Source organism: Bombus terrestris, chromosome 15 (genome assembly GCF_910591885.1).
Source record: "Bombus terrestris chromosome 15, iyBomTerr1.2, whole genome shotgun sequence".
In the NCBI taxonomy this organism is placed as follows: domain Eukaryota; kingdom Metazoa; phylum Arthropoda; class Insecta; order Hymenoptera; family Apidae; genus Bombus; species Bombus terrestris.
The window spans coordinates 4,445,547-4,472,962 of NC_063283.1; the positions used below are offsets into that span (position 1 = coordinate 4,445,547).

Genomic DNA, 27,416 nt, shown 5'->3' on the forward strand with positions numbered 1-27,416 from the left:
AAAAATTCATTATTAACACCAACTGTCCTTCCTTATGCTTAGCATATATCAAATATTTAATGATGTTAGTACTGGCACCTAATTTCAAAAAACCAGCTTTGGTAAGTAATATTATTTTGTTCAATTAGTTTAAAAAATGTGTAAACCCTGCTTAATCAATAATTGCTATCTAATTATAATAATAATTTTCATTAACATTCCAAAGTTTCTTTTTTAAATGTTTTGTAACTTCTGATTAGCAATACAGTGGATTCAACTTTATTTTTATTGGCAGTTGTTCTACCTCATCTCCAATCAGTCATTCTTTGATTTTTTGTATTTTTCATTTAAAACGTCTTATATTGGTCCAACATAGCATTATTAATATTAAGCAGTAGCAATATTTAATAGGCGTTCTGAATTGCACTTTCGTTATTATAACGCTTTTTATTTACACTCGTCATATTTTCACTTTATTATATGACAATTGCGCCGCATCACATATTTCTGTTTAATATTATACAGACATGAGTATTAACGGAAAATGTATATTATCATTCATACAAATACAAATTATATCACTTAAAAAACGCAACATTTATATTAAAATCTTTATATGAACATGTGTGAAAAATATAGTTTGATACTATACAAAAAATAATCTTCCTGTATTGTTCGAATATCAATCAAAATGAACTTAAAATGCAGTCTCTTGCAATATGTTGCAAATAACTCAAATCCTAGATTGCAAAACTAATATCAGTCTGATAGAATTTATTGTTCCATTGAGAATCTTATGTCTTTAGTTCCTGGTAACGAATGTCTCTCTATAAATGCGATATTACCATTCCTATTTTCGTAGTTATGAACTAAAGCCTAATTGCACATAACCAATAGAACAAATGGAACACATTCCATTTTTGACTATTTCAATTATTATACATTGGAGATAGAGCTTTAATCAATCACATGAGCTAACCGACCTATACTTTAGTCTATTGTTAACTATCGGTCATTTGTGCTTAGGCTAAAGATCATCTAAAATAATACTTTAGACAATGTTACTGCTTTATCAAAGAAATTACATGTTGGATCAAACAAGAATTCCTTCATTGCATCATTACAGATTATTTTACAAGTTTTATTTCTTTGTATAAAGAAGTGTTAGTCCTTGAACACAATTAATTAACATGTAAATAAAAGACTGATCTATCTGAAACTCTTAAATTTAAAACAAGTGCTCCCTTTATTTGCACTAATTTTTATAATATATCAAGGAAATGCATAGTTAACACAAGATTTCATTTTTTTTTTTATATGAACAGGGTTTTATACACTTATGTTCATATCGTTTAGTGGTTGCTTCCAGTCATTTTTTTGTCATTATAACTTGTATGCAATTACCCAATTTATAAATAAGTTATTTATAAGATTAAATATGTTTGCTTTGACACTCAAATCGAGAATAGTGGAACCAACATATGTACCTGTATACATACATATTTAATATATTACGTATTATACATACACGCACACGCAATACTATATATTATAATTTTATGATCAATGCATATGAAAAACAAACTTTATCACTGCTGTGTTAGTACAGTCAATAAATTCACACGCATAATATGTCATTTTTTATAATTATACTTTATATCATTTTTGCTTTCTGTGTAACATGTGGGGCAGAAGTAAGAATTAGGTGCTATTAAAATTGAACTAGCAATATTGATTTTACTGTGTTGATCATTTTATCATAAGCACATATAACACAGATGTGAAAGTGATTGTGCTGATAAAATTGTATAAAAATTATACATTCTGCACCACATGTAGTTTAATTATTAGTCTTACATCTTTTCTCGTGCATTATTCAGCTATGTAGACCTTATATAATATCTTATTAGTACTTATAGGAAGGAATCGAAGATTTTAGGCCGCTAATAGGCCAAACATGTACTTTTGTGAAATAATTCAAACTTATGTCTTATAAACATCCACAATACATTTACAAAAATTTAATTAATTCGATCAAAAGAAAAACATCATTGAACTGTATATTTCACACATTATGCAACAAAGGTTGTTAATAATCTTTTCTATTGATTTATACTTAGAAAAATTATAGTTATTAATTATAAAGCCTAGAAAATAAAATCTGTAAGAAATACAACAAAAGAATGCAATTTAATAATCAGCATATACCTTGTTCATTTTTTCACTATTGTCCATTGTATTTTTATGTTCATCAATATCTCAGTAATTTTCTTATTGTTATTATTGTTATTATTATAATCTTTTTTTTAAAGTGTATGTTTTTATTCTTATATCATATAATTATGCAACATGGTTTAATAAGCAGCATAGAATAATTTTCTACATGTATACTTAGTTTCCCAAGTGTTACAGCACCAGCACCTTCGTTGGTAGTAACAAATTAGTATAACAACATTCCTGCTATGAGGTAAATGTTATTAATTACCAATCGTGTTTATACTTCTTTTTGTATAAGTATGTAATTTTAAACCAATGTTAATAAGGACTCTTTAAGAGATTATTTCGGCATGTATTTAGCACTGTATTTTTCTTTTGAGCTAGTATATAAATTAATAAAAATTAAATAATCACAACCCACAATTTAAACACAATATTATTTAATACTTATAACAATTATATATTACGAGAATTATGTTTTAAGTGCATTTTATTATAAAAAATCACTTCAAGAATTGCTGCTTTGTTCTTAATAATGACACAATATAAAATTAAAAAAGAAATATATTCTTACTTCGAATGCAGGTAAGAATGTGCTTATCAGAGAAAGATGGTTCAATATGACTTGTATATCTTGTATAATATTAGCTCAACTTGTTTTCACAGGACTGTCATCCAATTTTTCTGGATTTACAATTACTTGTATTACATAACCTGGTTGTATCTTTGCTTCTTCTATATGCATTTTATCACCTAATAACTTTCCACCAAAAAACCACCTTTGACGAGATGGTTCAAGACCTTCCTGACTCTATTTATATAAATTAAATCATAAATTAATGCAAAATAAAAAAAAAGATATTAATTTATATTATTAATTCATACCTGCAATTTCTTTTTAGCAGTAGCTATAGTGTCCTTACTGTAAACAGGCAATTTAACTTCTCCTAATGTAGTTGATAATCTCAGCTTCAATGTCTGCTCAACTCCACTATCAATAGGTTCTGTAATTAAGTAAACAATGTTAAATTTAATTGCCTTTCTGACAACATGCTTGAATTCCTTTACAATTCTTTTATTGAATTTAATTGCATTACCTGAACAGTCAGCAGGAGAATCTCTTCCACTATCTTCTTTTACGATATTAATAGGATATGATAAACAATAAATAGGGACTTGATATCTGGTTCCCAATTCATCATAACATTCTGTTAAAAAACCATTTGGCACAGAAATATTAGCTCCATCTAATATAGCCTGTGCTAACTGATAATCCTGGGCCTCTGCTGCCGTTGCCCCAGCTCTTAATGCATCCCATATTTCTTTACGTCCATCAAATGCAGGTGCAGTATCCCAAAATTCATCTCTTTTACTTCTTAGCTGTCCTTCTGTCAAAGGTACATCTGATTTCCACCTAATTGCCTCATGGCATAATGGATGATTCTTCCTCGAATTTCCTATATAAACAAAACATTCTTTTATAACATAAGTAATACATTTGTTTTTTATTCAAATTAAAGAACTGCACAGAAGGTATATTACGAAGCTAATAAAAAATAGAGATAGTTACATGAAAACTTTGGTTTGTGTTATACAATGTAATATGTATAATGATCCCAAAGCTTAACAAAGTGACAAGCAAAATTTTTATATTTTTAATAATAAAGTTGAAATGACAAATTTAATGATAGGGGTAATAAGTATAATGATATTTTTGGTTAACTTGTTTGACATCGTGAATCATTATAGTACATACATATAATTGTTCGTCAGTCGTTTTGTGTAAGAAATAATATGCAAATTCTAATACATAATACGCAATAAACGTTAGGTAGGAAGGTAAGGAAAAAACCAGAACTGTCTTCAAGGTTAGCTGTTGTTGATTGCAATTTTTACGCAGATAATTTCATTATAATTTTTACCTGAATTTACTCTCGTGGAATTTCCTGTAGTGTTGTCGACAGAGGCATTTCTTGCCCTCGTTATGCCTATGCAGCCTCCCATCCTAGATGGCTAGTGTAACCAAACATTTCACTGAAATTTAACAACACCTCACATGCCATTTTCGTCCATCTTATCCACTAAATTATAAATCAGTACCATTAGAGGCGCTATAATCGAATCTTCGGTAACCTAACCTGAAATGTTAACAGATATAAATGGGTTTCAAATCTAAATAAAACAAGTTTTACAAACAATTTTTCAATATATTTAATATTTCATTGACACGTATCCCAACAACATAACAATTACTGTCGGACACTTTCTGATCAAATTATCTTTTGTAATTTCAAGTGAAAAAATTAATTACGTTCGGCACTCAATAGAATTATATTTTATTAATATACTAAGGTTAAGTAATACACAGTACGAAGGCATGTTTTGCAATGGCTTCACTTGCAAGTACCGTTTTTAAAGAAAGATTTCTTACTGCTTTTGAAGACGATCAGGCACTGGACACAACGTGCCAAGAGATCGCCTTAGGTATGTATTAATTACCATGATTGTTCTTCCTATGTATATTGATGATTGGCTTTTATGTTTTGAAGAAAAAACTAGACACACACAGTAATGAAGTCTATTTCTGATCTATTAAAATATTATCTATACTAATGTCAGTAAAAATGATATATCTTCCCACAAAAATATAGCTATATATTTTTAAATACATAGAACAAAAAATAAGTACTTTATTTAACATTTATATTTTCTGAAAATAATTATTCTTTTTAATTTAGAAATACAGTCTGGTCATACAAAACTTTATGCAATTGTAGAAGAACTTAGACCTTTTGTAACTGAAAAAGATGTTACAATACGAAAAAACGGCATCTCTGCCCTTTCTACTATTTTATTTCATTTACCTAAGGATTTTTTGAATGAAGATGAATTGTGTTTTATAACATCATTTTATTGTGACAGATTAAAAGATCACCATAGGATTATACCAGCAGTAGTAAAAGGAATTTTGACAATTGTAAGTTTTGGATTGTATTTTACAATTATATTTAGATAATAGCTATATATATAAACTAACATAAATGTTCCAGGTTCAAATGGATCATTTACCTAAGGATTCACCTGAATGCTTACTTAGGAGTCTTTTTGAAAATGTGCAGTGCCAATCTCAATTAACACTTGATCGCAGAAATATATATTTTATATTTACAACATTATTGGAAAATAGAATAGAAGATTTAAAAGCTATGGGGCCAGATTTTATTTATGGACTCATTACTAGTATAGAAACAGAAAGGGATCCTAGCAATCTTATGATATTATTTGACGTACTTCCACATTTTATGAAAAAATTGTCATTAGGCCATTTAGCTGAAGAAATGTTTGAAGTCATTGCGTGTTACTTTCCAGTTGACTTCCATCCTGTAATTAGATCAACCAATCAAGATATTAATTGCTCATCATTTATGAATATAAATTGTAATTTGACTTGACATTTTTCAGCGTAGAACAGAGGGGATAACGCGTGATGATTTGGCAGAGAAATTGGCACCTTGTCTTTGTGCCATACCTGAATTTGCTAAATTTTGTATACCACTCATAATTGAAAAATTACTCTCCAATCTTAAGATTGCCAAATTGGACTCTTTGAGTCTATTATGTAAAAGTGTAAAGACATTTGGTGTGAATGGTATAAAAATATATTTGACCGAATTATGGATTATCTTAAGAAAAGAAATTATACCAGGTGGAGATTTAGAATTAAAAAATGCAAGCTTGAAAGCAATCACCACTATAATTGACACTATATCAAGTGATGTTGAAGTTCGTGAAAGTTTCATTAATGATATAACCACAGACCTAGACTCATCTTTGTATGATGTGCAACTTAGTTTGTTTAGACCATCTGTAAAAATACTAGAATGTGTGGCAATGATCAATAAAGAATCATGTATACAAGTATTAAAAGCGATAGTACCAATATTTCTTGGCCAATATTCTACTAAGACTGCAATAGTTGATAAAGTAATTTTAATTGAAACATTAAACAATTTTATTAAAACTGCTTCTGATCATAGATTTACTATTAAGGGTAAATATATATTTTACATACTTTGAAATATGTATTTAAAAATGTTTTAAAATGCAACATAAAATCCTTTTTTAGATGTTCCAGAATTAGCATGGACAGATATACCAAACCTATATTTACATGAATTATCAACAGAAAATATGGATATACAATCAAAAATATTGTTTGGTTTAACAATACAAAAAGCGTATTTAAATGAAGTACATCGTACTCTACTTTATGATATAATTTGTAATCTAATTGAAACAAATTGTAATGAAATAAAAATACTCTGTCATTCGGCTCTTTTAAGTTTTGCTACATTGTATTCAAACGAGATATCAACTCTGATCAAAGAAAAGTTTCAGTTAAATACTGGTAAATACTTAATACTTGAATTTAGTGAGTCTGATTTTTTTTAGACTATTTATTATTTTGAATGTTTCAGATGGGGAGAAGATAGAAATACAAATCCATAAATTAAAAGTACTAGCAACTGTTGCTAAAACATATAAATTAGGTATTGAAGTTCTTCCACAGATTGTATTGCAAACAAATGTTGCAAATTTTGACATAAGCTTTACAGCCCTAGCATGTCTTCAAAGGCTAGTCGCTACAACAGCTATTGACTATAATATTCTACAGTATCTATATGATGAATGTAATATTATTCAAAAATTGGCAGCCCTTAATATCAATCCCATGGATGAAAGATTAGATTTAGTTTTAAATATTTGTCGACTAATTGTACGAAATCTTATGATTGAAGAGCAACAAAAAATTGTCAACAAGTACATTTCAGTTTTGAGTGAACAAAGTTCAGAATCTGATGCTGCTTTAGTAATGAATATTTTCATCCCATTATACCAAGATGTTGATTTAAAAGTAAATGTAAATTTGTTACAAAATGTACATAATTTAGCACTTTACAGTCAACATTCAAATATAAGGCTAATAGCATGTAAATTTATTGCTGTAATATTAAACAAATTTGATGATAGTAATAAATACTTCCAACATGCTTTATCATATTTTAAAGAAGCAATAAATAATAATTTAAATTCAGATACTAATATTGAAATAATGCAAGCAAGTGCTTCTCTACAAATATGGCTAACAAAAGCTATAATTATAAAAGGTTCCCGTGATGTTGAAATATTTTTAGATGAGGTATGTAAGAATTTTTAGTCTTTTTCAATATTTCATATATAATATTTAATGTTTTTTAATATTGTATCCATAGCTTACCAATATTTTGAAACATGACCAAATAGGCCAGCATATAGTACAAGAATATAAGATCTTGACAAACAGACACGAAGATACTTTAGTGGTGGAAAATTTTTGTAATGTCAAAATTTTGTATAAACAACGGGTATTTGAACACTTAATTAAAAAAGATTCTGAGTTTAAAAATATAGCAAGGCAGAACTATTTAAAGACATTAGTACAATTATTAGAAGAAGTACCCTTGGAGCTGTTACTTATGTATTTAATTAAGGTATTCAGTACATGCTGACATAAATACATACAACACAGCTTATATCAACAATAAATTTTTGTTTCAGTTGGTCCCCCTTTTAATAGAATCTTTATCTCTTGAAAATGAACAACTAATTTTTTTAACATTAACAACATTGAACCTCTTATTGGAGACTAAACACAGTATTTTTTCTGATAAGATGCAAAGTTTTATTCCGAGGTTATTAAAGTTATCTACCTACAGAATAATGGTAATATTTTATAAAATTACTTGGTACCTTCAATATATAGCATTTTATAATTTTCATATCTTCATATATTGCAGAGAGTCAGAATAGCAGCTTTAGACTGTTTAACAAATTATTGTAATTATCCAACGATATTCATTAACACATACAAACAAGATGTATTAGAAAAGCTAATAGTTCCAATTGACGATCGAAAACGCTTAGTTCGAAAAGCCGCAGTAAAAGCGAGATCACGATGGTTTTTAGTTGGTGCGCCAGGAGCAGCAAAAAGACAATGATCTGTTTATTTTTACATTAAATTTATCGCGATACATTTATAACTCATAGATAAATACATTTATATTTGTTTAATACAAATAGATATAAATTTTATTATAATATTATTTGTATATTTTTAAAGTTGTACACACAAGTCTACTTTTATATATCCATTTATATACATACATGTTAAAGCAAATGATTTCTCTTGCTGTACTACTTTTTCTTGTAAGAGTAAAGAAACTGATTCATCATATTGTACTTATCCTATATGTTGTATATAATGTACATAATTGAATAAAGAATTGATTTCTGTAATGGGATTGAAACCTGAAAGTTACTCTTTAATGCATTTAGTACACTAGAAGCATGGGTGATGGTAAGACTTAACTTACTTTTCTCAATCTAAAAAATCTAAAAGTTGTGTAAAAAAGTTGTGTTAAACAAAGTTTATTTATAGGTGTAGTAAAGAATGGTGCATACAAATATGAAGATGGCACAAAATATATTGGAGATTGGAATTCAAAGGGGTTGAAACATGGTGCTGGTTCTTTACTCCTTCCTGATGGGACACGTTATGATGGTGGCTTTCAAAATGGATTGTGTTCTGGCTTAGGAGTTATAATATTTCCAGATGGAGCAAAGTAAATATCATAAGATATTACTTTTTATAATTATTAACTTTCTAATATACTTTATATATTAGATATGAAGGTGAGTTTATGCAAGGTTGGTTTCACGGTCATGGTGTATTTTGGAGGTCAGATGGGATGAAATTTGAGGGAGAATTTCGTGGTGGGCGTGTATGGGGATTAGGTAAGTAAGATTTTAAATGTTAAATTTATCATATTGGATTAATAAATTACTGTTTCATCCGATTCTAGGATTAATTACATATGCAGATGGATCACATGGTTTTCCTAGAAATGAAGGATTCTTTCAAGATTGCAAACTTGTACGTCGTAGACATTGTCCAGATATAGTACAGAAGGCACAGAAGATTTCTATGATGGCACGTGCCCAATGTAATTAAATATTAAACATAAATATTAGTTAGTTATATTAAAACTTAATAAAGAGATATAATATGTCATACTATAATTTCTGTAATTATTGTGTTTATTGCTTGTCATCAGATATATGTATGTATATATATATATATATATCTTATATTACATAGTACAAGTTTAATCTCTACTATGTAAATAAAATTATAATATTTATAATATTATTTACATTTTAAATAAGTAGATTGCACGTGACCATGGATAGTAAAATAATACAAATATACACGTACATTAGGTATAAGAAATAATAGATTCTCTCATTCAGAAGTTTATAACGTAAGTATCTGGGAATGATTTTATGTATAGTATCAAATTATTATTTTGTAAGAGAAAGAGAGAGAGAGAGAGAGAGAGAGAGATTGAAGTTTTTAAATTAGTTATAATGATAATAAAGTACTACTGTAGTTTACAAGCTAGTGCGATGTACCGATGTGCGATACTTACTTACGATGCAGATTTTAGTAACATGGATTTATGACGTCAGTAATCTGATGTTACACGTGGGCGTGGGGATAAAAGAAATTAATATTAAACAGTTTTACGGCTTCACGTTCTTGATACATCATACGTCGTACATTGTACCTTGTTCTGAAAATTTGGAAGGCAAATAAGGGTTAAAGGAAGGAGCATAAAAACTAATTTGTAAGATAGTATTGACCAATAGCTATCGCGCGATATTGCCAAACCTACATAAACAGTGATTGTGATGAAAGTTTTATGGAATTCTATAAATTGAATAACATGTCTAACAATTTAAACACTTTCAGCGAAACTACGACAAATTATAAATCAATATTATAACAGTGCTAGTTTATTAATGAAACAAAATTACTATTCAATAATAAAATAATCAGGCGATTCTTTCAACCTAAAATTTAATCATTAAAAATTAGACAATTTCTTAACAAATTTCCTTAGGAAAAAATTAATTCTTGTTTGAAATGGCGTCTCCAGGTAGGTATTATTCATTTTTCACGTCTTTGGCTTTTACTTAGTGCTACTACGTATAATACCGTACGCGATACAGTTATAATTTTCTATCGCTTTGTGTAGCGTTAATCGACATTGAGGTAGTGATTGTATTTTGTTCTCTTTCGTCTTTGGTCTCTCGTGTTTTAATTAGCCAATAGTCAATATCTATTCAGTGTTAGTGTGTTACTGTATTTTTTCTGGAATTTAATATAGATTCGTCCTTCATAATTTTGTAAATATACGTTATCTTATACATGTATTTACGTATATAAGCCGCCGCTTCTATAATTCGTGATTTAAAATCGTCAGAAGTATCAGTAGCGTTACTTCGTAAGTACTATTAACAATTATTTATAATTCAAAATTAATTAATTAACTGTATAAATATTGATTTAATAGCAACAATATTGTACACATTAATCTATCATTTTAATAATATATGTCAATATAATTAATTTTTATTTGACGTATATGAAGCGATTCTTTGTTAACCGAATGTATACAGTAATAAAGTTATAAACAAATTTAATTTTTATGAATATAGTAGAGTTACAGTGTAATAGGTTACATCTAAATGTAAATCAAAACTGTTTAGAACAACTGTTGAAATGTATATTTTTGATATCATCAGTTTGAGTGCAGTATAAAGCACTTTTAGATGTAATATACTCATGTTTTTAGTTCATGTATAATTCAAGTAATATTTAATATTTGATACAGCAGAGAATGTGAATAGATTTTATAACATTTTTAATTTACTAATTCATGAGGAATGTTTAATAGTTCAGAAAATAACTATGTTTTATATTGTTGATATAATTCTTTTATAATTTTCAGTCAAGGAATTAGATATTATATTAAAAAGAACTGTAAATGACTTGAAGAACAATAATGAGTCCTCAAACTTATAAAAATCATATTACAACAAAAACTATGGCATCCAATGGTTATACTGATTCTGAGACTCTAGTCAAGGAGTCCAAAAACCATTCATCACCTTGTGAGTTATTCAAGTGTATGTGTGCTTAGAATAGCCATTTTTATTCTTTTATTATTATTATTATTGTTATAACATTATTATATATGAGGGTATCACTTTGAAATGATTGATTAATGATTATATGAAGATATCTTAAACAATAATTGCAATTTAAAGTAATTTTCTTATATGCATATATTGCTTATGTATGCTTATGATTTGATTTCCTTATTATTATATTTTTATATTTTAATGTTTATATTTTTGTAATTATGTTTGTATTTTTTTAATTTATTTATGCCGTAATATTATAGAAGCTTATTTGCATTTGTAATCTGTTATTGTGTACATAAATATATGTGTATATTGTGTGCTTTATATATTATTTACATTGTATACAAATTAATCTATTCTTGCAATAGTTGCATTTTGTTTGATTATGCATTATTTAAATATTTCTGATCTTTGTACTTTTTCAAATTAAGGGTATTTAAATAATGGTTTTTATGTTTTTAGCAATGCCATGGTTTGGTATGGATATAGGAGGTACATTATCCAAATTGGTATATTTTGAACCGAAAGATATTACAAGAGATGAAGCAGATGCGGAAGTTGAGACTTTAAAAAATATTCGACGATATCTAACTAGAAATTCAGCATATGGGAAAACAGGTCATAGAGACACACACTTGCAAGTATGTTTCATGTAATTATTTCTTAAATAATTTATTCAACACATTTTTACAAAAATATGTTATGTTATTCTATTACAGATGGATAATGTTTGTATCAGAGGTAGACGTGGTACATTACATTTTATTAGATTTCCTACAAGTGAGATGGGAAATTTTTTAGCATTAGCAAGATCTAAAGGCATGGCAAATCTTGTCACAACAGTTTGTGCTACTGGTGGTGGAGCATATAAATTTGAAAAAAATTTTAAACAAGTGAGATATTTATTTCTTTATATTCTAATATAGCTTAATATATAATACGTACAGAGTGTAAATCAGAATAATGTGTACATTGTTTCTGTAGGAAGTAAATATGAATTTAGCAAAATTTGATGAATTAGATAGTTTAATACGTGGTATGCTCTACATAGAAACAACAAATCCACACGAATGTTATTACTGGTCGTATCCTACAGATGATAGTAAATGTCAGAAGGTTCCCTATGACTTTTCTGAACCCTACCCGTTTTTGGTATGTTGGATTCTTTAGAATATCAAGCTGTGCATTATTTATATATTATATATACATATTTTATATATAAATAATTTTTATAGCTTGTAAATATAGGCTCAGGAGTAAGCATATTAGCAGTTTATGGGCCAGAAAATTATAAAAGAATATCTGGTACTAGGTATGTATCCCTTTTATAATAGTATAAAAATATGTACTATTGAATTACATTTTAATTAAATTTGATTTCATATTTAGTCTAGGTGGTGGCACATTTTTAGGATTATGTTGTTTACTAACTGGATGCAACACTTTCGAAGAGGCAATAGAATTAGCAACTGGAGGTGATAATACTAGAGTAGACAAATTAGTTAAGGATATTTATGGTGGGGATTATGGTCCATTTGGTCTTCCTGGCGATCTTGTTGCAAGCAGGTAGTATTTTTAATAATTGAATAAATGTTATTTTTGGTCTTGTGTTTTTATAGCTCACTTTGTATTTAATGCGTATTATTTTAATTATATGTACAGTTTTGGACAGATGAATTCTAAAGATCGACGGAATGCAGTTAGCAAACAAGATCTCGCACGCGCAACACTTGTCACCATTACAAACAATATTGGTTCTATCGCGCGTATGTGTGCCGTCAATGAAAAAATTGAAAGGGTAAAAAATATTCATAATTAATGTATCTATCATACTTAATTTTTAATAGTAACATTATCTGGTAATTTTAGGTAGTATTTGTAGGAAATTTTCTTAGAGTAAATCCTATATCAATGAAACTTCTGGCCTACGCTATGGATTATTGGTCTAAAGGAACGATGAAAGCTTTGTTTTTAGAGCATGAGGTTATATATGAAATAGTCTTATATAAGCTTGAAGAATTTAAAAGAATGTATTTATATCCTTTTTCTTTTCTAATTGTAGGGTTATTTTGGTGCAGTAGGATGCCTACTTCAATTTAAGGGTGAAGCAAACTAATATTATAGAAAGACGGATAATATATATAGCATTCCATTTGATATTCTAACTCAAATGAATCTTTTCATGAGGGTGGTTATGTAATTATTTAACATAATTATTTATTTTTATTATGTAATAACATTCTCAGGTAGTATTGTATATGTTGTATATGCAATGTTACATCAAATTTTAATAATGGTATAAAATTAAGATCAGGATTGTATAATTTTGAAATGTGACTATATTTATTAGTGAATGAGCACAGTATAATTATACACAATATAATCATTTTAAAACGCGTTACATGATTATTACATAAAGACCTAATGTGGGCACAAACCTTGCACGAGTTTGTATAAGAATTTTCAATGGACCAAAACGCATACAATTTACCACACAATATTCTTTGTATCAGTAAAATGAGTCTACCTCATATTTTACTTTCTAAATGTTTATGTAAATACATATATACCCAAATTCTTACAAACAAGGCATGATATTTATTATTATTGATATTATACGATTTTTCAATTGTTCACAATTATGACAAAAAAAAATTGCAAGAAAGAAATTGCATTAATGAGTACTTAATATGTATTATTACTAAAGACTTCATTATTGATACATTTTTATTTTTATCATTAAAAAAGTATAAAATTGTACGTGATGCTAATGGTTAAAATTAATACAAAGTATATTGGTTAGTGGTGACATTTATAGGTTATTTACATGCATTTTTTAGTTATTTGAAAACTACATTGAATAATGTGCATTCATTATTATTAAATATTAACGCGTTATACATACAGTGCTTCAAAATGTAAACACATAGTATATTGTTACACACTTTTTAATAGAATAATTTATAATGTGATAAGCAATAGAAAGATATCTATTATCACAATATTTGTACTATAGCACTATAAAAAAAATGTTTTTTCTAAACATATTTTATGATATGTTTAACGTTATAGCCAACATTTGTATGAATTTACAAATACAAAAAGAGAACAAATTTGTTTATAAGCTTATTTTTATGGAATAGAAACAAATGTAATTTTCTTATATTAATAAATAATTCCTTATTGAGCCCGATATATTAGGAGCTTTAAGCTATTATTGTAAAATATTGTTTCAATTACGTTAAATACATTTGCATGCATTTAATGTGTTTTCATATTATTTCATTTATATACAATAAAATTATATGGTTAATGAGTAATAAAACAGTATTTTCCTTCTTACTATATTATAAAATCGTATATATTCTGCATGCATTGACGCTATAAAATTTTGGTTACTTAGCAACTAATCTGACAAAACACTGTATAACTTCACGTTGGAATTATGTAGTTGTCTTTACGTTTATTAATGAAATTATAAAATAAAGATATCGATATTTTAAAGTAATAATTGATATTGGTATACTTTATCACCTATTTTTATAAATTTTTATTGATAATCATCGAAATTGATGAAAAAATAGATATCCATTTTCGTGATACTCTTCTTCTGATTTTAATTTTTTATAAAAATGGTGAGTCTTTAAATTTCTGATTACAAACATTTAATCAACAAAATCTGAGTTATGCATATATATATAAATTATTTTACTTTTGTAGGGACCTAAGAAAGCAAAAGTACCTGCTACTGTTGATGGTGTAGATACGTCGAAAATGAATAGAGAACAATTAGAAGTTTATGCACACAAGATACTTGAAGAAATGGAACGTGAACGAGAGGAAAGAAATTTTTTTCAACTCGAAAGAGATAAGATTAGAACTTTTTGGGAAATTACAAGACATCAATTAGATGAAGCGCAGGCAACTGTCAGGTATTTTTCTACATTTGATTGTAAATTTAATGTTAATGAAATTTAACTGATATGTATATGTATTTTTAAAGAAATAAAGAACATGAAAAAGAAGAGTTATCAGAAAAACATGAAGCAGAACTCAAATTATATAAACAGAAAGTAAAACATTTAATGTATGAGCATCAAACTAATTTGTCAGAAACTAAAGCTGAACATATGGTTGCTCTTAAAATGGCACAAGATGATCATACTCTTCAAGAAAATGAATTGATTAAAGATAAGAGAGAATTAAAAAGATTGCAAAAAGAACAAGATTTGGCCCATATAAATGAAATAAAGGCATTAAAATTGGTACGAAAAAAATATCATATACCTTTTGTTATTATTAAGCATTTTGTAAATTGAAATTTACTATTTAGCAACATGCAGAAGAAACAGATAAGCTGATAAAACAGTTTGAAACTGAAGCTCAAGAATTGGAACAAAAGTATGAACAGAAGTTGACGAGTCAATATGAATCCCTTACTTTAAAACATCGAATGGAAATAACTGAAGTAGAAGAAAGAAAAAATACACAAATTGCAAATTTGATAAAAAATCATGAAGTTGCATTTGCAGAAATGAAAACTTATTATAATGACATTACTCTTAATAATTTGTCTTTGATAAAGAGTATGAAGGTATAATTAATTAAAAAGCAAGTTAGTCATATATATAATAATATTATTGGATTTGTAGAACCAAATGGATGAAATGAGAAGTAATGAAGAGCGTATGAAAAAACAAGTACGAGAGTTAACTATAGAAAATAAAAAATATTCTACTGATATAAAGTCATATGAAGAATCCTTAGCAAATTACACTCACCAACTTGCAAATTATGATAAAGATAAACAAAGTTTAATTGTAAGTATTTAAAATTTTGTCACATATATTACGTGGATTATTTTTAATCCAAGACCTTGATTCTTTTAGAGTACTAAAAAAAGATTAGTAATAGCTACAAAAGAGTTAGAGAACTTAAAATGGGAAAACGAAGTATTAGAAGTACGTTTTGAAAAGGTAAATAAAAACATATATATTCCTTTCTAAATAAAATTACACTCATTGTGAAGTCATTACAACTTAAATTGAAAAGTCATATTTTTTTATTTAGTGTCAGTCTGAAAGAAACGAATTACATTCAAGATTTGTCTCAGCAATACTTGAGCTCCAACAGAAGACAGGTTTAAAGAACATTCTTTTAGAAAAGAAACTTGAGAAATTATCAGATTTATTAGAACAGCGTGAAGCACAGATCAGCGAAGTACTTACTGCTGCTCAACTAGATCCAATGGCCGTTATTAATGCTAATAAAAAATTAGAGGTTTGTAATTTTCTTCCTTTTCTTTTTTATATAAATGTTCTTTTCTGCAGAATATTCTTTATGCTCTCTCCCCTTTTTTATATGTAAATGTCTTTTGTCTGTAGGGTATGCTTTCTTTTCCTCTTTTTATGTAAATGTTTTTTCTTCTTCTTCAGAATCTGTTGAATAGAAAAAACAGTGCCATACAAGATCTACAATATGAATTAGCAAAAGTTTGCAAAGCGCATGACGATTTACTTCGAACGTATGAAACTAAATTACAAGAATATGGGATTCCAAAGAGTGAACTTGGTTTTCAACCATTGAGAGTAAAAGGAGTACCTACAAAGTTAGGATTGGGACCAGCTGGTCTTGTTACTTTAAATCACTAGTCTACTAAGATTTTAATTTTTTTATTTTTGACTGATCATACAGTACAATTTCACTAACAATTAGTGAAATGTAAAAATAATAAAGTCAGATTAATGCAGAAAAATTCAAGCAATTTCTGATGCAGAATGTTTTTATTTTGTGAAACAAGTAAGTTTTAGAATGCATCTGCTTTATTTTTTTATAAATTACATAAAATTATCACAGAACGTACAGAGTAGATCATATTGGTGCCTGATAGTTGTATACTTGTACAATTTCATCTGTTCTATCATTTACTTAATTTCGTTATTTATTTCAATTGTAAATCATCATGCATCTCCATAGTACATTTTTTTATAATTATTTAACAACTAACAGGCACAATTATACTGAAGATGCTTTATATATATATGTATGTATATATATAGATTTTATATATAGATATTATAACATATATAGACATAGACACATTTACTATTCTAATTTACAAAATATTATAAATTGAATATATCAGGTCACGTGGTTAATAAGGTTCAAACACTTATATATATATAAGTATATATAATATATAATATAAGTATATATATGTATATATACATATATATATATATATATATTGGGTTTATGTAAAATACCTTCCCTTCAAATCTATTGATTTTTTCTGTTTCAAAAACATTTGACTATTAAGTGAAGAAATAAATAATTCATTGTTATTTTTTTTTATGTTTTGTATAGCTATAATCGTATTATATATATACGCATACACGTATAAGCGAATGTATATACTTTTTTGTACAGACATACAATTATATATGTATGTATATATATATATTTTTTATATATGTATGTATATTAAGAATTTGGCACAATAAGAAATAGAATCACAGTTGAAATCATTGTACATCATAAGAGCTATGGTTTGTTAATACATATTTCCTTTTTTCTATATCTGCAAATCTGATTGTAACTTTCTTCACACTTGAAAGTCATCTTAAATATAATATATATAATGCAATATAACTATATCTTATTTTCGGTTGCTATGTTATATCTCGAAATAAGTAATTAAGAGATCATGATTTCAGAAATAATAGTATAAACATCCAATAATTTCATTGCTTAAATTCGACCACTGTAAAGTCTTCTTGCAGATTTTTAGATTAGTCTCAGTTCATTGGTTCATTGTGTCAAAAGAATATTGAATCTATTTAATTTCTCAGAGCCGCATGAATCATAGATAGTAAAAAAAATAAGCATCTGTTTTAATTTTAGACATTAGTGGTCCATTGTTCCATTGTATGTATATATCCCTTTTCTATGAATATTAGATTCTTATATATTCTTTAAAGTATACTACTATTAAAGGTGCATGGATTGCTAACATTTTCATTTCATAGTGCCATAATTAAGTGGAAAACTATGCATACTGTTTCTAAATATGTAATTTGCCAGCGTTATACTTATACTATTTTGATAAAAATTTTGTAAAATATAACGCTACACTTTCATTTGGGTTTTTAGAAATTGTTGAAAAGATATGACTATGCAATAAACCTTTCAATGACAAACTTTACCTTTTTTGATAAATATCTATATGCTGCTTCTTTACTATATTGGAATAATAAATAAAAATTTTGAATGTTGTATTTAAGAAAAACGTTCTTCTAAGAAATTGTAAGCAATAAGCAAAACGTTCGTACTTAATAAAAAAATGTTATAGAAAATTTTGTAGCAATTTTAATTTTGAAAGAAAATAGATAATGTAATCTTTGCATTATAAAATTGAACGAAATAACTTCATATAAAAAGTATTTTCAATAAAATATTTGTACATGATTACTTTTAATTTGAGATCCATAGAATAATTTTTGATTTTTGTTCAACTCATTATCTTCCAGTAGGGCAAAACTTCAGCAATTAATGTAGAAAAGTGTGTTGTTACATTATATACAATGGTTTCACCAGCAGCTAGAATTGCACCAATTGAACCATATGTACCATAATCTATAATACTGTGATTACATGCTGATAAAACTGCAAGATCTTTGCCTGGATCTCTTGCATTCGTATTAGACACGAATTCAATTCTATGTCTTTTACTATACAAATGATACTTGCACCAAACTATATTATCGCTAGTTACTACAAAAACTACATTACGATACTTGCTAATAAAGTAATCCATTGCCGCGAAATAATAGCTGATTGGTGCAGGACTAATCTTTAATTTTTGCCATAAGTAATCCACATAATCTGTTCTTCGTATATGTATGCTTACAAATGTTGGTTCAGACAAATTAAATTCCTCTGCCACCTCTTTCAATACTTTTTCTGCATAAGCTCTTAAATTTGGCTTGAGTGTAAGTTCTCTTCTTACATCATCCAACCACACCAGAATAAGAGACCAATAAGCTGTGTGTCTGTGAAGTAAAAACATTAAAAACATAAAATATCAGTTGTGACAAATGAAATAAAGTAGCCTACCTTGGTATGATGATATTTTGTTCTGTACTGTTCCATTGTCCAAGAGAATTAACAACTTGACTAACATCTAAGTTACATCTTCCAATGTAACTGAGTGGTGGAATACTGAGATTTTCAAAGTATTCTTCAAGAGTTTTTAATATGCATCGTGGCATAAATGGTTCCAAGCCGGTCCTTCTTGCAGTAGCCCACACCGATACATATTCCCAGATCATATTCCCAAGCCTACCACCTTGAACTGCAGAAACTATTCCATACTTGGGACAAGAATTCCTCCATTCTGGTGGTATTCTGATATTGATTAAGGTAGTGCGACAAAGAGCTTGTTCATATGTTGAAATCTTTATATGGTGGGCTGGTGGGTTGGATGTGTACATGGGAAACAGGAAGACATGGATGCCAAAGACCACTATCAGAGCAAGAACTATTGCACTTGCAAGTACATGCTGCTGAGCGTGACTCATTATCCTTATATATTCCTGTATGATGTAGTCACTACGTATGGGTCAATTCTTTTTCTATCTTCTACTGCTTTCTGATTATTTATTTTCTACTCTTCAACTTCCACTAGTCCGGCATTTCGTATCTACAGGTGTGCCATGTCCTTTGCTTTTCGTCGTACATCTTTACAATGATAATATTATTTTTATTGAATAGTACATGCTACTTAATTGTAGATGATTACAAGATATGGATTGTGTAATTAATGATGATAGTAGAACTAATTGAAAAAAATGTTTATTTAAAAATGTTACGTAATGTTTTTAATCCAATTAACAAAAATATTGTTAGTATCTCGATTAGGATGTCAATAGTTTTTCGTTCGGCTAGAAAATGATAGGTAACGTTATTAAGTAGTACACGTCGATGTTGGTCAGACAGTGAAAAGGACATGGCCTAGCATATTTTGTTTAAAAGCTGCTAATTTAGCAAGGTTTTATTGTACAAAGCACGATACATATAAATCAAAATTGTTTATTAATATTTGTTTATTTTGAATCTAATGGAATTATATTACATGTTATATATGATACTATAAAGTAGTAACAGGTGGTGAGTTTCAGATATTACACGAACTTTGTTATATATCTATATACAAGAGTAATATTTACTATTCATATAGCTACATACAGCATGTAAATGAAATTGTAAAGAAAAAAGATACTTACACTGAAGTGATAAAAAAATGGTTAAAACATATGATATATATAATTAAGTGTTAGAAACAATCGAATTACGTTCGACACTTGAATCGAACCATCTTAAATATAAACGACGATATTTTAATATCTACTCACCTGTCGCATACAATGATTAACATTCAATTCGAAATGCACTATCATCCATAAGATTTACATTCACCACTTTTTTATTTCTATCACTCATGTTTTCCCGGCAAAATCGATGCGTATCTCGTGCATCAACGCTTGTTGCGTATCTACACGGAATGTTTAATATTTGCTGAAGTGTTACTTTTTTCGACGTGAATAATCACAGTGCACACATTTTCAATATTACGATGTTATTCTCGATATTTTTCGTAACGAATTTGTTTGGACAATTTGCTGAACGATCAACAATGTTTAGTTCAAGTAGAACTTGCATCCTTGGAACGAGAGATGTTGTCCCGATTGATGACGTCATTAGGAAATGTCACCGTCACCCCTGGATAGTACAGTCACAGACGAGTGGAAGAGTAGACTTATCACCTTATTCAATTTCGCATTTCACGCTCTGAAGTACCGATTGCATAAAACATTGAGAAATTTTGATCACTGGATTTTTGTTATAAGCTAATTTTTAATATTTGTCATATTATATATTTTATTACAATTTGTAAATTCTCTCAACTTAATTCTAAACATATATGGTTATCCATTAATTACTTCTTAAATATATAAATCGTTTATGTAATTAGTTTCTAATATTATGCTATAATATTACCTTAATTCATTTATTATTTTATTACTTACATTATTCTATTTAATAAGAAAGAGATCATTATATTCATTACACATAATTATAGCACTAATAATAAAAAAGATTAATGATAAATTATATCGCGATATGCAAAAATATTTATTTTCAACTGATAAATAAAATACAGACAAGAAAATGCTACTATTCACAAGTATAATAAGTACCCGCGGTCACTATGTTTATTAAAAAGTATGCTTAAGCGAAAGGGAAGTTGTATCGCACCAGCCAATCAGCAGTCAGCTAGACGAAATTTTGGCGCGGAACGTCATTATACTATTGAAAAACGTGATATCAAGATGTACCGTTCTTTGAAGTGTGTAATTTTGACTTGCATTGTTTCTGTTACTATTCTATTGTTTTCTATCGACTATTATCAGGTTTGTTTAAGTAATACATTCTTATCTAGTGTTTTATTACATACTGTTATAACGAATTCTTATAGCTTTTCGAATTTTCTCTATTCGTTTGTCGTCGATTATCTGTTTAAGTGTTATTGTTACTATTAGTTTATATCATATGTTTCTGAGACAGAGTTTGAGTTTGATTATTGCTTTATTCCAACATAATCCGTTCAGTTTTATACATTAATGCTAAATCTTTGATTATCTTTTATGCAGATCATTGCTTGACTATGGGGATGTCCTCGGAAAATAGTAATCTATAGATCTGATGACATTTGATATAAAACGTTTGGTAATGTTTGATTTATTTTAACAAAAGTGGATGTACAGATACGTTTATATAATTTTTTGATTAATTCAAATTATAATATTCGACGCTTTGTTACAGATCTTTTTCTACCCTTTCCTTCTTCCAGGGGATTTGATGATTCTTATTCGATGACAAGTTTCGCAATAACTTTTCTTGTGTCAACGACACCAATGATAACGTTTTTTGCATCTAACCGTGAGTCGCACGCATTTTTATTCCTTTAATCGCTCAATTATGTCGTAAGAGGAAAGGTTCGAATTGGTACGGAATATTGAATGGGACAAGTTGGAGATAGTCGGTATAGTAGGGAAGTACGGCGCTGGTACTATACCATACCATACCATACCTTGTCGGTGTTATAGGAAATACACGATGGTTGTTGGTAGAACAGATCCTACCCTAATCTAATCAACTCTTAATTCTCATACTTTAGGTGGCACTAGTAATACAATTTGAAATTCAAGCTACCCCTGTCAACCCTTAATTAAAATTTTTACATCATGATCCAATATTGAAAGCCAAAACTTGGACCTTTAACAAGAAAAAGAAATCAACGAATCATCTTACCGATACTACAAAATCCAATTTACTTAATTATCTTCCCCACTCACGTAACAACTCAATTCAATCACACCTCCTCTAACAATATCCATAGAGAAATACCTACTCTAACTACTCCTTCCTTTATATATATTTCCTATTTAAATTCCAGATTGATTCTCTAAATATCATCGTCAATAAAGGACAAAACGAAATTTCCGTGAAATGCGGTTATCGCGAAAGATCCGTTAACACGAGTTCGAGGCGAATCGTTTATTAATTTCATTTGATATTGTAATTAGTTTTGTCATATCTTTGGAGCATAAACGACGCTTTCTTTCAATTTTCTATTAAAATTTCCAATTTAAAATCACTATTTAAAAAACGATCAAGGGACAATCCTTTGAAATATCGACCATGAAACGGTGCAAGAACACGGTACGTCCGCGATCCAAAGACGAATCCCACAAAGAGAGTCAGAGTCCCGTGCGTAAGACTTCATCAAAACGCAGTCAACGGAGCGCACAACTCGGCGCCCCCGGTTGTCGTCGACAATAGGTCGCTCAATGCTACCTAATTCGCAACAATGGCCCCCGCGGCCATATATTAATGGTCCGTGCCCGTATATATTCGCCGGCTGGCATTATATTGTCCTGGAGGAGAGCGAGCATGCTCGCGCGCGTGTTGCCCCTCGTAGGTGAGAGCGTGTGGCACGCACACTCCTACGGGTTCCGCTTTGTCAGCTCGGAAGCAGAACGGGCCGGACGTGTACGGGACCGGGGGCAGATGCGACTCAATTTCGTGGATGACAAATCGGGCCCGTAACGTTGTCAGGCGACGATTAAAGGGCGCGCCCCCCGGCCGATTTAATGGCGCCCGTGATTTCGATTAGCCTCGAGAATAGACCGGTTTACGAATACTATTATCGATAGGATTCATCGGATTCTTATGGTTGTAGGTTTTTCGAAACGAGATAGATCGATTGGACGATCAGAGACTTTTCAGAGAGATTTTTTTATTGAAATTTTCAACGCTATAACTTGCTAAAGGTGTACTTTTTCACGATATCAAAGTATTCTAAGAGCTAAATGCAAAACTTCCAAATTCGAAGTCGATCCAATATCCTCACACAGTTTTCTTAAAACCATCTCATTTTCATACACAATGCGAGTACTATCTTTTCGTAATAAACGTATCAAAAGTTTCCATGTGATTTTGCTGGGACGAATATCAGAAACGAATTTGATGGTGGAAAAATCGTAAGGTCAGCGGTTGATCGGAACCGATGGAGCGGTTTATAAAGAGCAGCCAGGCGGCTCGTTGACGGAAGCTAATTCCATCGACGTGTAATTCGATTTCGAGACGGGGCGAGCCGCGCATTAATAAGCGAGCGGACACCGCGGGTGATCGTTCCGCGGCGGCGTGTGTGCGCGCGTACTCTCGTCCCGGGGAAATTAATGAATTTCGAATCGAACCACCGCGAGTAGTTAATTTTCGTGGAAGCCGCCGCGGAAGATGGCTACCTGCTTCGAGAACACGCTCGTTTAATGCCACCGGGTACTAATGGCGTTTCGATTGGCCTCCGACCAGTGGCGTAGCCACTTTCTCCCTTCTTTAACGTAATAAAGTTGCTGCGCAATGAAATCTCTTGCAACAAAGATCTTCACACATATTTCCTTTTTGTTCGACATTATTTCGGTTTCAATTGAAACTCCGCGCTGTGGCCACACTGGTTCTCTTTTATTATTCCCGACAAATAATAAGAAAAGAAAATAATAATAATTATAATAACAATTATGAAAGAATAACAATTAACTGCCACAACTTTCACAAATGAACATTCCTCGTTTTTCTGTTTTATTTCATTTTCTGTCGAATTTTTGTTTCCAACATTTTCGCGAAAGTAAAGGATTTGGAAGACAACAGTTTTCGTAACTCGAGGGAAACTCCAACGCTTTTAAAGAAATCAAGGATCGATTTTTATTTCCAATTTCTTCAAAACTTTACATTCGTGCGCAAATGTTGGTTCCAATTCTTCGTGATCTTTGATCTCGCGTAAGAACACGCGAGAACTCACGGTGGGAAGTTGCGTTTCTGTAACACACTGTACGCGCAGGACATTAATCACAGTAGTAATTGAGATTTCCTCGGCGATTTCTTTTTGAAAGATTACAAGATTACTTTACCCTTCTTAAATGGAACTGCGCTATATTTGTTCCTTTAATATCGCACAAAGAATTAAAACAAGTTCAGCGATCAATCAAACGCAGCACGGTGTAATTTTTCTGTACTTTTAATATTGTGCGGTCTTCTTCCTTTTTCTCCAATTTTTCAAGATGGAAATGACTCTCGTTACACCGAATCTTTATTTTAGATTTATCAGATATCGCAACTACACTCTTGCCACGATACTCTAAGCTTTTAAGTTTATTAAATTTTCTTTAAACTTTAACTATACGTTAATTAATTTATAAATTCCAAATTATTATGGAAATTCCCAATTACATTACGTTAAAATTATTTAACTCTCGCTCGCTCCTTCTGCCAATTTGACACATTTCTCCGGTAAAAGAATATATTATTCTACCATTTATAGAACGATATTTTTGGAACTTTCTCACTTTGACGCGCGAATGAAATTCGCTGCCTTTGAAGAAGAATTAGTGTGAATGCGTGTGTACGACAAAGAGCAAAATTAATTATTTATCCTTTCACTTCATCGATGTTTCACCATCGTGTCAATTTGACACACGAAAGACACAGTTGCGAAATTTTATTTCATTTTAAACACGAAGTATCTCTAAACTATTACGACTTTACATTTTACAAAAATCCGCGATAGCTCGAGCATATAAAGACATGGAATAAAATAAAAATTCCCAATTACTCCCAACCTAGTAGAAACCAGCAAGTCTAAGTTCGAAATTACCAACGAGCATCCCAAGAATAGGTGAATTTCCAATAAAATAAAAAGCCTGCGATAATTGTGCAGGTCGTATCATTTTCAAAAATAAGTAAATCCTCGTTCGACACCTTGTACGGTTTCTCTTTACCTAATTTCCAAAATAAACACGGTTCCTTCGTTTGATTCTTCACTGTGAAACGAACGAGCGCGCATTCTTTGAAGATAGCTCGACTGGAAAAACCGAGCAGAGATCGGACATTTCCACAGAACTATCGGTGAACATACGGACGTGCTGGTTTCCCGTGGCGATACTTGACAAACGATGCCCCATAATGTCCCGGATAACAGGGCACCATTGACTCTGGCCATTGTCGTATGGGACATCGTCGAGCATCGGCCACCAGGCGGTCCCTGGCCACAGCCACTTACTTATTTTCCCCCATTGTTCTCGATCCTCGAATCCGCCCTTGTCCCTCTTCCACGTCCAACAGTTTTCACGCTCGATGTTTATGGCGCTTCGTTGAAACGGTGTCACGTTCCTTTCCCTCTTTGCCAGCCTCGGCTCTATTAACCGGTCAGGGTAGCCGGTCCTTTCTCTGTAATGAGATTATCTGCTGGTTACGACCTTGTCCATGCGAAATCCGAGTAAAATCAGCCAGGGCTAAACTGCGCAGGTTGCAGGCCAGTCTTAAGGCGAGGTCCTGTTCGAAAATTTAGATGAGATCTTGGATGCCGGTGATGCGGATGAGCTTCAGTGGTTTGATGTATAAGTTTAGGAACGATCGTGTGCGAATCGAAAGTTTGCAATTTCATGTTCAAAGATTCTCACGAGTTTCGAATTTTTAAGTAGCGAGCGTAGAGTTTATTAGCGTGGAAAGTTTCAGATGAGATCTTGGTTGTCTTGGTGACGGTTATATCGGTTACGGGGTGAATGCAAATTCGGGAAGTTTAGAATTCCAAGTTCACAGACTTTGAAGTTTCCAATTTTTAAGCGAGAGCATATCGCAGTTAGGGTTGTTTAAGGATTCAGATGAGATCTTGATTGACACGTTGCCGATGGTTTTATTTTCTACAGGGGTCAGCTCCAGTGCTAGCTGTTGAGGGCTGTACATAGAAGAAGACTAATTGGAAATTACATATTTCCTTTGAACGTCTATTACTGCGTCTGAATTTTGGAATCAACGTTTGCTTGTTCCCAACGTAATGCCCACTCGACTACCTTTTTACGGATTATACATATTGTACAATTAATCTTCCACAGAAGTACCTTTAAAATTGTTATCCTTCCTTCGTTACAATCTACCACCAACTTTCAAATCTTTTTACGCTATTTCCCCCATCGTCGAATTTTCCAAATCCTTTACATTTCAAAGAGAGATCCCCGATGATCTTCTCTCTTTCTCTTTTCAAATTACACAACAGCCAATATCAAGTCGAAGAATCTATAATCACACAAAGGTTATAGTTTACCTACAATTTCACTGTTCCTCTTTAACGACTAAAATGCAGTCTCCGAAAGCGATTCGTGAGTTTCGTCGAATTCCACGTTTGACGAGACAACGGACGAAGGAATTTTAACAGCCGCTGAAAACACGTTTAACGCGATTTTACGCCGTTCAACCTTCCAGTGGTCGGCTCACGGTCGAAACGTCCATCGCGTCGGAATGTTAACAATCTTCTAACTATCGCCGGTTTTATACAATTCCATTATTGTTGAAACGTAGCTGAGGGCCATTTTATCAGAGGATATTGCGCGATTTCGCGTGTTTCTCCCCGTTAACGGAACCTTTCCAGACATTATCCACTTTTGTATTCGTACGACGTGGCGGCCATCAGGACCGTTTTACTGCTCGAAACGCACACGCTAAACGATCGTTTA

At 30.3% G+C, this 27,416-nt stretch overlaps 6 protein-coding genes and 1 long non-coding RNA gene across 13 annotated transcripts; 4 read left to right on the forward strand and 3 right to left on the reverse strand.

The window, feature by feature from the left end:
* Positions 1 to 400: 400 nt before the first annotated feature.
* LOC100651898 (ubiquitin domain-containing protein 1) lies at positions 401 to 4,254 on the reverse strand. 3 transcript variants are annotated; one of them, XR_007226573.1, is made up of 5 exons: positions 4,119 to 4,254; positions 3,294 to 3,653; positions 3,082 to 3,200; positions 2,771 to 3,007; positions 401 to 2,439 (listed from the first exon to the last, which is right to left on the reverse strand). XR_007226573.1 is itself a non-coding variant. In XM_048412733.1 (4 exons), exons 1-4 carry the CDS (start codon positions 4,198 to 4,200, stop codon positions 2,846 to 2,848), a joined length of 723 nt encoding a protein of 240 aa, XP_048268690.1. In that variant the 5' UTR covers positions 4,201 to 4,254; the 3' UTR covers positions 401 to 2,845. The 3 variants fall into 3 exon arrangements, 1 of the variants encoding a protein (XP_048268690.1); XR_002308468.2 differs by having other exon boundaries at positions 401 to 2,576; XM_048412733.1 differs by having other exon boundaries at positions 401 to 3,007.
* Positions 4,255 to 4,538: 284 nt separating this feature from the next.
* On the forward strand, positions 4,539 to 8,537 carry LOC100651660 (MMS19 nucleotide excision repair protein). 2 transcript variants are annotated; one of them, XM_003401093.4, is made up of 9 exons: positions 4,539 to 4,680; positions 4,935 to 5,173; positions 5,247 to 5,579; positions 5,659 to 6,247; positions 6,323 to 6,604; positions 6,675 to 7,396; positions 7,470 to 7,727; positions 7,795 to 7,959; positions 8,034 to 8,537. In XM_003401093.4, exons 1-9 carry the CDS (start codon positions 4,584 to 4,586, stop codon positions 8,232 to 8,234), a joined length of 2,886 nt encoding a protein of 961 aa, XP_003401141.1. In that variant the 5' UTR covers positions 4,539 to 4,583; the 3' UTR covers positions 8,235 to 8,537. The 2 variants fall into 2 exon arrangements, with proteins under 2 accessions (XP_003401141.1, XP_048268687.1); XM_048412730.1 differs by having other exon boundaries at positions 4,544 to 4,680; positions 5,119 to 5,173.
* Positions 5,087 to 9,863, reverse strand: LOC125386431. The gene is made up of 2 exons (XR_007226574.1): positions 9,726 to 9,863; positions 5,087 to 5,577 (listed from the first exon to the last, which is right to left on the reverse strand). It is a non-coding gene; the product is annotated as an uncharacterized LOC125386431 (long non-coding RNA).
* LOC100652328 (MORN repeat-containing protein 4 homolog) lies at positions 8,478 to 9,309 on the forward strand. The gene is made up of 4 exons (XM_003401098.4): positions 8,478 to 8,593; positions 8,675 to 8,858; positions 8,921 to 9,030; positions 9,099 to 9,309. Exons 1-4 carry the CDS (start codon positions 8,584 to 8,586, stop codon positions 9,245 to 9,247), a joined length of 453 nt encoding a protein of 150 aa, XP_003401146.1. The 5' UTR covers positions 8,478 to 8,583; the 3' UTR covers positions 9,248 to 9,309.
* LOC100642303 (pantothenate kinase 3) lies at positions 9,829 to 14,481 on the forward strand. Of its 4 annotated transcripts, none has more exons than XM_012316893.3 (10): positions 9,830 to 10,235; positions 11,091 to 11,268; positions 11,749 to 11,927; positions 12,006 to 12,179; positions 12,271 to 12,438; positions 12,522 to 12,598; positions 12,676 to 12,852; positions 12,949 to 13,084; positions 13,156 to 13,269; positions 13,349 to 14,481. In XM_012316893.3, the coding sequence occupies exons 2-10, from the start codon at positions 11,145 to 11,147 to the stop codon at positions 13,400 to 13,402; spliced, it is 1,203 nt and encodes a 400-aa protein (XP_012172283.1). In that variant the 5' UTR covers positions 9,830 to 10,235; positions 11,091 to 11,144; the 3' UTR covers positions 13,403 to 14,481. The 4 variants fall into 4 exon arrangements, with proteins under 4 accessions (XP_012172286.1, XP_012172283.1, XP_012172285.1 ...); XM_012316895.3 differs by having other exon boundaries at positions 9,831 to 10,235; positions 11,091 to 11,253; XM_012316894.3 differs by lacking the exon at positions 9,830 to 10,235 and adding an exon at positions 10,267 to 10,583.
* Positions 14,482 to 14,831: 350 nt separating this feature from the next.
* Positions 14,832 to 17,257, forward strand: LOC100648115 (dynein regulatory complex subunit 4). Its single transcript, XM_012316898.3, has 8 exons — positions 14,832 to 14,921; positions 15,007 to 15,218; positions 15,290 to 15,551; positions 15,620 to 15,880; positions 15,939 to 16,106; positions 16,176 to 16,262; positions 16,357 to 16,566; positions 16,722 to 17,257. The coding sequence occupies exons 1-8, from the start codon at positions 14,919 to 14,921 to the stop codon at positions 16,935 to 16,937; spliced, it is 1,419 nt and encodes a 472-aa protein (XP_012172288.2). The 5' UTR covers positions 14,832 to 14,918; the 3' UTR covers positions 16,938 to 17,257.
* Positions 17,051 to 21,056, reverse strand: LOC100642421 (galactoside 2-alpha-L-fucosyltransferase Sec1). The gene is made up of 3 exons (XM_012316899.3): positions 20,700 to 21,056; positions 19,402 to 20,025; positions 17,051 to 19,337 (listed from the first exon to the last, which is right to left on the reverse strand). Exons 2-3 carry the CDS (start codon positions 19,863 to 19,865, stop codon positions 18,797 to 18,799), a joined length of 1,005 nt encoding a protein of 334 aa, XP_012172289.1. The 5' UTR covers positions 19,866 to 20,025; positions 20,700 to 21,056; the 3' UTR covers positions 17,051 to 18,796.
* Positions 21,057 to 27,416: the final 6,360 nt, after the last annotated feature.

Excerpts from the sequence above, each read along its gene's own strand:
- LOC100651898 (XM_048412733.1), bottom strand. The coding sequence starts at position 4,200 with ATGGGAGGCTGCATAGGCATAACGAGGGCAAGAAATGCCTCTGTCGAC. Across the intron at positions 3,201-3,293 it reads TTCTCCTGCTGACTGTTCAG|AACCTATTGATAGTGGAGTT; the intron begins GTAATGCAATTA and ends ACTTAATTACAG. Across the intron at positions 3,008-3,081 it reads CTGCTAAAAAGAAATTGCAG|AGTCAGGAAGGTCTTGAACC; the intron begins GTATGAATTAAT and ends TTATATAAATAG.
- LOC100651660 (XM_003401093.4), top strand. The coding sequence starts at position 4,584 with ATGGCTTCACTTGCAAGTACCGTTTTTAAAGAAAGATTTCTTACTGCT. Across the intron at positions 5,174-5,246 it reads TAAAAGGAATTTTGACAATT|GTTCAAATGGATCATTTACC; the intron begins GTAAGTTTTGGA and ends TAAATGTTCCAG. Across the intron at positions 5,580-5,658 it reads TTCCAGTTGACTTCCATCCT|CGTAGAACAGAGGGGATAAC; the intron begins GTAATTAGATCA and ends GACATTTTTCAG.
- LOC100652328 (XM_003401098.4), top strand. Across the intron at positions 8,859-8,920 it reads ATATTTCCAGATGGAGCAAA|ATATGAAGGTGAGTTTATGC; the intron begins GTAAATATCATA and ends TTTATATATTAG. Across the intron at positions 9,031-9,098 it reads TGGGCGTGTATGGGGATTAG|GATTAATTACATATGCAGAT; the intron begins GTAAGTAAGATT and ends ATCCGATTCTAG.
- LOC100642303 (XM_012316893.3), top strand. The coding sequence starts at position 11,145 with ATGAGTCCTCAAACTTATAAAAATCATATTACAACAAAAACTATGGCA. Across the intron at positions 12,599-12,675 it reads AAAAGAATATCTGGTACTAG|TCTAGGTGGTGGCACATTTT; the intron begins GTATGTATCCCT and ends TTTCATATTTAG. Across the intron at positions 13,270-13,348 it reads CTTTGTTTTTAGAGCATGAG|GGTTATTTTGGTGCAGTAGG; the intron begins GTTATATATGAA and ends TTCTAATTGTAG.
- LOC100648115 (XM_012316898.3), top strand. Across the intron at positions 16,263-16,356 it reads TAGAAGTACGTTTTGAAAAG|TGTCAGTCTGAAAGAAACGA; the intron begins GTAAATAAAAAC and ends TTTTTTATTTAG. Across the intron at positions 16,567-16,721 it reads ATGCTAATAAAAAATTAGAG|AATCTGTTGAATAGAAAAAA; the intron begins GTTTGTAATTTT and ends CTTCTTCTTCAG.
- LOC100642421 (XM_012316899.3), bottom strand. The coding sequence starts at position 19,865 with ATGAGTCACGCTCAGCAGCATGTACTTGCAAGTGCAATAGTTCTTGCT. Across the intron at positions 19,338-19,401 it reads CAAAATATCATCATACCAAG|ACACACAGCTTATTGGTCTC; the intron begins GTAGGCTACTTT and ends TTTACTTCACAG.